Consider the following 9,399-nt stretch of genomic DNA (forward strand, 5'->3'; position numbering starts at 1 on the left):
GAAAATTATTGTTTATCAGTTGAAATTCCATAAAGAGTTAAAGCTGCGTGCATCAGAGATGATTCAAGGAATACAGTACTGGATCGACATAGATTTTATTTGCCTGAACCCTTTGGTGATTTCCAAACTAGACTAAAATGCGAGTCAGGGTAGCTTACACCTAACCTAAATTATGAATTGTTGAACAGAGAAAGCGTTGTTAATACCGACTAACTAAATTAAGCTTGCTGCTAACAATCAGAGTTTGAGAAATAAACAAAGAGAACAATAACTTGGGGAAAGTGATTCCGAGCGGACCTATACTGGAAGGTTTTTTTGTTGCGTAGTTCAAGAACTATCAAACAAATAAGCCAAATGATTATATATGTGATAACTAGATGGCCATTATTCCTAGTATCTTGGCCTTATAAACAAAGCTTCCGTTTTGATCGCGTCAACCCAATTTTGAGGAGATTTCCCTAGGATCTAGAGTGATCCATTCAGGTAAATCTTGCGACCTTCAACCCTATCGGGCCATGCACGAAGGAGTATCGGTGCTATTGGTGGGACCGATTGGAGGTAGGACGTATTCAGGAAGGCGGTCACCGCATTCTTGCAGGAGTTAGCCAGAATTTGGTCCATCAAAAAAGCGATATATCCACCAAACAGTTTCCTATTGTAGTAGCATATCTATTGTGCAGGGCTCAAGGATAGAAGAGCCTCTACCTCCCACCCTAGCGGGTAGGGCTTGAATTTGGGACGATAGCCCTGCAACAGAGAGTCTATTATTGCACCCGGGGGTTCCTGAGGTACGGTTGCAGGGCTTAACTTTAGGACGTCAGTATCGTTATAGGGCAAGATAACACATCGTTATTGGTACTCACATATGTGCGCTTGGATAATTCACTATATGTATCACAGGAAGATGGGCATTTTTCTGCCAATGATCGATATCTGCGAATTGATCGATGGAAGGAAGGTAGCATGTATTGCCGCTTCAACATTTCATACATTCTTGAAGATCTGAGGATGAAGAATGGTTGCACGCTGCAGTTTTCCATCGAATTTATGCAGAGATTTCTGCAATGCCACTAATTCTATCAGGCCATTTCAATCTTTTTTTTTTTTTTTTTTTTTTTTTTTTTCTGGAATGTTGACTACCCCGGGCGTGGGCAAGACCGGCGGAATCTGCCCATGCGTCCGGTGAAAGGAGTCTCGCATTCGTTCGGCAGATTCCGGTTATCGGGGGATAAGATCTTTCTTTAGTTAATGTCAAAACGTTCATCCAGGACTGAACCTGGGAAGTGCCTGACCGCCCTACTTGACGACCTCTTGACGACCTCTTGACCACCTCTTGACCACCTCTTGACCACCTCTTGACCACCTCTTGACCACCTCTTGACTATCTCCTAGCCATTCAATCATTCTAATATTTCATACCCATCAATTATATTCAGTGCTATAGTAAGCCATTTCTTAGAAAGTCTCAAGGCAAATGAACGGTCTGGAGACTAGGAAGTCTGACACTCATCACCCATTATTTGGTTTTTAGCATTTGCTATCGACCGTTAGTTGTTAACTGTATATTGATAACGGCTCGCTAGGTTTTTATTCATACCTTTGCGCGGCCTTTCCTTGCTGTTGAGCTTTCTCACCTTTCTCTTTTTATTGTTTACCTAGAATACAGACCGAACACGTGAAACTAGTGTCGCTCGCAACTCAATCCCATGCAGTGACCTGTTTGGAATGCAAAACTGATGAGAGTTTGGTTCTTTAATCCGCTTGCTATGTGCCCTCAAAATTCCTGGCTTGAGGGCTGGCAGGGGCCGGAAGTTTGGGATAAATATGTGATACTGCGCCTAGAAATCATCGAGGGTAGATGTGGCTTACAGCCTTGAACGCTGATTGGGACGGAAACTTGCACCAAGTAATGATGCAGAACTGAAAATGCAGAGTCAAGTGAATAAAACGAAGTGTACCTCTAAATAGACATTGTGTTAATCGTAGACCTTCGCAAAGATATTGGTAGCTGACTATGTTATTACCAATAATTTTGATATGTTGCCATTCTCGAATTCGAGCTTGCTTGAAACTGTTACTGCCAGGATAATGGTTGCTATAGGGCTTCTTCACGACGGCTTTGAGCCAGCACCAGAAACGCAGCCTGGTCTGACGGTACGCCCAGGGGAGATTTACGAGGCTGGAGTATGCGTGATCAGGGAGCAAGATTGCTGATACTTTTAATTTTTCGAGGATTTCGCCGACACGTCAAAGGGTCAGATGCTACAGAGAAACAGGGAATGTGGTAAATGCAATACCCTCGAAAAAATCGCAAGTCTCCTTATTGTATCGATTAAGATCCAGTGTTCGGGATGAACGATGTCCACCTTCCACTTCTAGTCTGCTGCTTCAGTTTCAAGGAAAAGATGTTCTGTATGTGACACGAATGAGAATTTCCTGTTTCAGGCTAATACGATTACAGTGGAATGTGCAGTCAGTGCTCTTAGGGACTTTGACTGGTCACCTGGATCATTCGATTGCCTTCATATTCCATCGGATACAAGGCCCAGCCAGCCACGGTTGAAGAGGATGACATGAGGAGGTTAGGATCTTTGGACCTCAATGGGCGCGAGGTGAGTTTCACATTCTTAGGCATATGCCACTTGCTGACTGCCATCAATCAGATCCAAAATATCGCAGCGGTCACACACGCTCTGACGGAGGCAGACAAAACGCAAGTCAGTTACAGATATTTGGAATTACAGTAGCAACGGAATCGAATCGAAAGTTTTCCAAGGAGTTTGGCAGGCAAGACCCTGTTGATGGAATGTATTTCTAAAGGCAGAGACTGCAAACTTCCTGAGCAGCGGCCATTCGGGTGTCCAGGTCGCCTGCTATGTCTACTTCGTTGTGGGGATCACAAAAAAAGTAGTACAAAGTGGTGGGATCGTCTCGTGGAACACGAAGTAGGACACGGGCAATTCCATTTGTCAGATAAGAATATTCGAGCCCTTCTTGAATCATCACATGGTATTCTTGGACGAAAGCCGAGCAGACAAGCCGCTCTGCATTGTACCTCAGCTTCGCATCCTGGTCGGTGGGTATTTTATTTGATCTGACCATTTCCTTCCACAGCTCCATTGGTCGTAGTCCCATGCGAAGAGTTGCGACAGACAGTTTGTGAGGCGGCTTGAACTCGACGGTCGTCAGCACGGTAGTCGTGTTGCCGTCGACACGATGAATACAGAACTGGTCTGGTCGTGGGTGGGACGTGCTTGACAGCTAGCTTGTATCTGCTTCAAGGGTTTCATTCCTGCTCAAAGGATTTGTGTGATTGCTGAACTAGATTCCATCACCGAGGCTAAACTCGTCACAGGCCGCCGGTATTTTGCACAACTCGGCTATTATATCATAGACATGATCTTCCACTCCAAACCGCTCATATACCTCGAGATCTTGTTCGCTTCGCTACTAAGTGGTTTGCGAGCAAACCGACGGCCAAGTCCTTCTAACTCCGACAATTAATCCCGATGGTGCGGCTTGCTTCCTAATCTGCACCAGCCTTATATCACAACAGATACTACCTAGCATCAGCATCAAACACCATAAGAAAGATAGCAAACTCTTTTCAAAATCAACATCAATAGGGAAACAACTTTACTAATAGTGTACAAATGCTGTCGGATGCCGCCTTACTATTAGATCAAAACAGGGATGGCCGCTTCTTCAAAGGCAGTCCGCATAAAGTTATCAGTGGATAGAAATAGAGTGGATACATGACTCCGCCATTTATGTTTATGATAGCAGAACCTAATTGCATATTTAAATTTGGCCTAAAGAAAAATATTTCTTCGGTGCCCAACGTGGGGCATCTGTCACCTTCGACTATTTGTATATCACGTGACCACGACCCCACATCGGTTTCTGAAATTCATTATCGCCGGCCTTTTCCGCTGCCTCTCCTCTTAGCGACCACCATGACTGACTAAGGGCAACCAACGCGGATCCGACGGAAAAGTCATCTAAAAAACAACAGTGAGTACACTCTAGCACTATATTTTTTGCTACTAGCTGTCAGCTCACGCTGAACCTATCGCAACTAGCACATTTGCTCTTTATCCGCGCAGAAAGGCCCTTGGGAAGAAGGACTTTTATCTGGCTCAACGTTGTTTCTTCGTATCACAGCAACAAATTAATCATTCAACCTAGATTCTCTCGGAGTGATCTTCGTGAAGGATAAATGGTTAGTTAGTCCAACCTAACTTAATCGATATGCCACGCAAACTAATATGCCTATAGGCTTTCGAGGAAAAACCACTTGATTCCGCCATAGATTTTAGCGACGTGTCTGAGAATCGTGTGGCAATGATTATCGGGAGAGGCCAAACAGTATATTGGCAAGGGAGCAATGTTACTATTTATAAACGTGACGAGGAAGGAAAGGAACAGACTAGGAAACTTGTGGGCATGCCGAATGGACAAGGGGTAGCTCCGAATGGGGTCAAACTTTACGTTACAAAAGGAAAGGTCAAAGAGTGACGTGTTGCATTTGTTCAATTATATATTGCGGCTTTCTTTCTAGGTGTATAGCTTTTTTTGTATTTCTAAACCTCGGACCAGACCAAGCGATAGGTTGATGATGGCACATTTCTCTGTAATTATCATTGAAACACATTCAGTCACCAGCTTTCCATCCTCTACCTCTCTCAAATGAATGCGGCTCTCTTCGATTGCCTGCTGTATTTCAGAACCAAACACCATGGCAATAGCTTCTTTTTTCACGCCTTTCAAAGTAGCTTCGGAGTTAGGGACGGTCAAAGTTGTTCCTCGTTCGAAGCTGATGTGTAAAGCTTTCGCCACCCATTTCACTGACGCATGGAACAAAGCCATTGCAAGACGCTGCACCGTTTCTTCACAAACCTCAAGGCTGATTAGACAGTCAACTAGCCCACCCCAAGGGGGAAACACTGTTGTCACCGAAGATCTTGAATATGCATTTCCGTTAGATTGATATGAGGTGGTTCTGATAGCGCCACAAATAAGTCCACTGAAAACCGTAGCGATTCCCTCGGGAGAGGCATGCTCAAAGATTTCTTGTGTGTTTGTAGCATCCATATCAATCTGGCTTTCACTTTGTGGATGCTGTCGGCGAACTGTCGTAAAATATCGATCTGCGTGGCTTGGGGAAGCTGTCGCGTACTCCTCGCCTTCAAAATTGACTTGAGGAGCTATTGAGCTCTGATTAGAAGGTATGATTAACGAGCAGGATGTTGAACTAACGATAATTTCTTGAGGTTTCTCTATTCTCCCAGAGATAAAAGTCGCCATCATGAGGTAAGCCGGACCCTAAATCCAATGAGCAGTCAGCGTTGTTATTGTTGATGAACAAGGGGTCGGTAGGTGATTGTTTTATATGTGTTCGAGCCTGGTGAAGACTCACGACTATTAGTTCGAATAATTTGTTTTTCTTTGGTCGGTGGCTCTGGGAACTATCAATCATTGAGCAACCCCAAGAGAGTATCAAGAGCACATACGTGGTAAGTTTCTCGGAACTACTAAAGATAGGTAATTCCGTGCATTTCCCTCTGTCGCTTGGTCTATCCGTTTAACCCGGAAAGAGGCGTCAGACGCACTCTCATAAGGCAGCCGGTCTTCAGAGCGCTTGCGTTTCTTTTGTAGAAGATCTGTAATCATCAGCTAGGCTTCAAGGTCAAATGCAAGAAAGAATGGAAGATGAATAGTATACATTAAGGACAAGTTGCGTTTTCCAATAGACCTCTTATCGCATGCCGCTCGTATGTTCTTTTTGTTACATCCTTCAGCTCTGTGTTACCAGGGTTCTCCTTGGTCCATGTCTGTAGTTTTGGGAAAATAGCTTCCAGGTCAAGCCGACATAGCTTGGTATACGGGTAGGACAGCATGCAAATTACAAGCATTGTTGGACCAAGCTAGGTATTCACTTTTCGTAGAAACTTTCGCACTTTTATAATCCGGTAATGGGTTGCGCTTGAAACAGAAACAAGTGCATTGTCAAGAAGCAGACTGCAGTAAGCGATCACGTTGTCACGTTGATTATCGTCCAGGCCGGTGATACCAGACTCGAGAAGTTGATGCGTGGCTTGTAACCGAAATAGGAATTTATCCTCTTGAGGCATCACGGGCAAAGGCGTGGGGGAGAAGCGAAAAGATGGCAGGGTAGATGAGAGAGCGGGAGGGTAGATAAGAAAGCGGGAGGGTAGATGAGAAAGCGGGAGGGTAGATAAGAAGTGGGGTAAGAGTGGTATAAGTAATATGCAAATTCATCAGGTGACGATGACATGACTCGAAAGCGCCTTAGTGCTACTTCACAGTAATTAATATTGATTGGTTGATACCTTTTAGGCTAGCCAACTCAGACCTTCGGCGTTTGAGCCTTACATATGGTGTTGATAGCGATGAAACACAGACCTACGTGCGCATCCGATTTGTCAAGCTTAAGCACTGTAATAAAATCCTTTAGCCCGAGTGTCTAGTATAGCGGCTCATTAGAGAGGACTGATTGGAATACTACTTCATCCGGAAAGAACATATAACTATGGATGGCATCCAAGTCAAATTGTCAAGAACCACAAAAACCAAAGAACTATTGTTTTGTTTATGTTGGCCCCCAACTTCGAATCGTGTTAGTATCCAGGAATACTCTGTTCAATACAATCGCTGACATATGTTTTCTTCAATTAGACACACCTACTAAAGCATAATAGGAAACCCCAAACTTTACGTTGTGTTCTATCGCCCGCGCTACGGCAACTATCATCATTAGGCTCTGCAAATTGATGACGAAGATGAACCAACCATCTTTGAAGTCATTGGACAACATCCAAATTTCAAGCGTAACGTCCTTCAAGCCAATGCTGAAAAGTCTAGCAGCTTTCTGGGCAAGGAATACGTTGGAGTCATCGGTAAATCCGACATCCAAAGAATCAAAAACGTCGCGTCAACAATTAACGTTGACAACGAGACAGTGGAATGGGATTGCCAGGACTACGTGCTCGGGACCCTTGATAAGCTGGAAGAGGAATTTGTTTTGGACGAGGATGATCAGGATTACCGTGATGCTCGAAGCATTTTGAAGAGAAAAAGGGGTGCAATCATCTGATAGCCTTGTCGTACAAGGCAGATAGAATCAGTCCACCATTTTGTTCTCTACTTTTAGTGACTTAGGCCTAATTTACTTAGTCGAACACAAGACCTTTGCTAGCCCATTTAGTTCGACCATCCAAAATAATCTAAACCAGTCGCAGACTCAAACGAACCAAAGAGATTAAAATGGATTGATTTCGAGCACACATAGAAAAATGGTACTTAAACTATCCCCAGAGGTCTGCTTATACAATTCTGGTTTCTCTGACTCGATCGAGGAGCCACCATTGAGCGTAAATATTGGGTGAGACACATTCTGGCAGATATAGAAACCAGTCATTTTCCTCGTACGGGCTAAGGCAGTTTGTGCAGCGGACAGATTCATAATAGTCGGGATAGAACCCACTATATTCCCAATCAAGTATTCCAGATATCATATACTGATTGTTATCAGCCAATTCAACCATAACATTGTCCGGCCTTAGGTCTCCATGCGTGAACACGATTCGAGGGCCCGAATGGGCTGTGAAATACAGCGACAATCGCCGAAGGAACTTGACGAACACGTCGCCGCCCGGGTGCGAGCTAGAGAACAAAAATGTTTCAAAATCTTCGAGGTTGAAGATAGGTGCCTCGCTCATTCGAACATGCCTTCTAAGGTCTTGACAGCCTTCACCTGCGATTCCTCCTAGGGGAGCCCCCTCTATAAAAGGAAGAGTTCTCAAGTCTGTGAGTATAGTGTTGAGTTGATTGCTAAGGGATACTTTTTGACAAGAAGTAAGTGTATGCCAAAATTCCCCAAGAGGCACCGAGCGCATCAGGCTCATGAATATCAAAGAGACTCCACTCATACGCACTAAGCCGAGCGGCTTTGGTGCTAGAATATTTGGCTTATGACGGTCAAGATATTGTAAAGTAGTGTATTCAGTGTAGTGTTTCATGTTGCGAACTGCTTTGACAACTATGTCTGCAGAGCATTTGAACACACCTTTCTGACGGGCGAAGGGAGCCTTCCACAGGACATCACTATTCTGCAGAACCTCAAACAGCCTTTGCGAAAGTCCGGCAGGCAGAGCCTTCGCAGATTGTGATACCGACTCGAGTAAATCAGCCACTGCGTCTGAGAGGGGGAATAAAATTTCGACCGGGTCTGATGGACAAAGGGACCGTCTAATGTCTTCATCAGCTTCGGGAAGACTCTGGGGAGTGAACTTGGTTTTCTCTATCACATAACGATGTTAGCTCTGCGACCAAGGAGAGACGAAATTCTGGTATCGCGACGCTTACTCGGAGAGCTCTCAATTGATTCCCTCATTTCCACCAGACGTTGCGGATAATCGGTGGGAAATTGCTCGGCCAAGTCGATCTCTGGATCCTTTTTTACTGCGATTTGCAGCTTCTTCAATACGTGGGCATTGAATTTCGCAGCTTTGGACATGCTGGTAGGTCGAGAGGCCTCTAAGCCGAGAGCCCCTTTTTTCCACCAATTCGCAAATCGGCAATTCGAGGTCTCACAGCCCAAAATAATATAATAAGCAATGAAGCGCGAAAATCGACGTTCGCTTGTTGAACAACAATGGAAGTGAAAGAGACGTTGTCTCGGCTAGGCAGCATGTAAGACTAGATGGAGATTCACATGAGCCGGCAGACAATCCAGAACAAGTGAAAGGCAATGATCAACGACGCGTGAGAAGGTGGGAGGATGAGTGAGAACACGGGAGGATGAGTGAGAACACGGGAGGGTGAGTGAGAACACGGGAGGGTGAGTGAGAACACGGGAGTCCGGGAGGGCAAGTGAAAATCCGGGATGGTGAGTGAGAATACGGGAGGATCAATGAAAATACGGGAGGATAAGTGAGAACACGGGAGTCCGGGAGGGCAAGTGAAAATCCGGGATGGTGAGTGAGAATACGGGAGAACGCGTATATCGCTGTGGCACAGTAACCGGCCAATAATTCATTCCTCATTTGCCAAGCCGAATCAACCAACCAATCAATGTAACGGACGCTGCGTACCAGACTTGCTTTATAACTGCACACGATCACATAAACATCCGAATAAATTAAATTTTGTTGTATTGGAGTTGCTTTGGCCACCTTGAAAAAATAGTCTATCTGATGGATCTCATGCAGCAAACAACCATGAAGCAGCCAGCCCTGGTGTTGGAGAATCATTGCTAAACATGAGAGTCGGAGTAATATACGAGACCTTGTATCGACCCAGGGGTATTTAGTCCTGCGTATTGATGGCGGCCTCGACGCTGCAAGCATTCCAATACACTGCCGCACTGCTTCTGCG

At 44.9% G+C, this 9,399-nt stretch overlaps 3 protein-coding genes across 3 annotated transcripts; 1 reads left to right on the forward strand and 2 right to left on the reverse strand.

Annotated features, from left to right (window-relative positions):
* Positions 1-4,583: 4,583 nt before the first annotated feature.
* On the reverse strand, positions 4,584-4,869 carry N7508_005269 (uncharacterized protein; the record flags this gene model as incomplete). Its single annotated transcript, XM_058463335.1, has 2 exons — positions 4,584-4,631; positions 4,663-4,869. 2 exons carry the CDS (start codon positions 4,867-4,869, stop codon positions 4,584-4,586), a joined length of 255 nt encoding a protein of 84 aa, XP_058319813.1.
* Positions 4,870-6,553: 1,684 nt separating this feature from the next.
* N7508_005270 (uncharacterized protein) lies at positions 6,554-7,117 on the forward strand (the record flags this gene model as incomplete). Its single annotated transcript, XM_058463336.1, has 2 exons — positions 6,554-6,568; positions 6,782-7,117. The coding sequence occupies 2 exons, from the start codon at positions 6,554-6,556 to the stop codon at positions 7,115-7,117; spliced, it is 351 nt and encodes a 116-aa protein (XP_058319814.1).
* A 229-nt stretch (positions 7,118-7,346) lies between these two features.
* N7508_005271 (uncharacterized protein) lies at positions 7,347-8,539 on the reverse strand (the record flags this gene model as incomplete). Its single annotated transcript, XM_058463337.1, has 3 exons — positions 7,347-7,804; positions 7,955-8,323; positions 8,389-8,539. 3 exons carry the CDS (start codon positions 8,537-8,539, stop codon positions 7,347-7,349), a joined length of 978 nt encoding a protein of 325 aa, XP_058319815.1.
* Between the last annotated feature and the right edge of the window lie 860 nt (positions 8,540-9,399).

The sequence above is a fragment of the Penicillium antarcticum genome (assembly GCF_028974205.1).
Source record: "Penicillium antarcticum strain IBT 31339 chromosome Unknown utg000005l_segment0_segment0, whole genome shotgun sequence".
Classification (NCBI taxonomy): domain Eukaryota; kingdom Fungi; phylum Ascomycota; class Eurotiomycetes; order Eurotiales; family Aspergillaceae; genus Penicillium; species Penicillium antarcticum.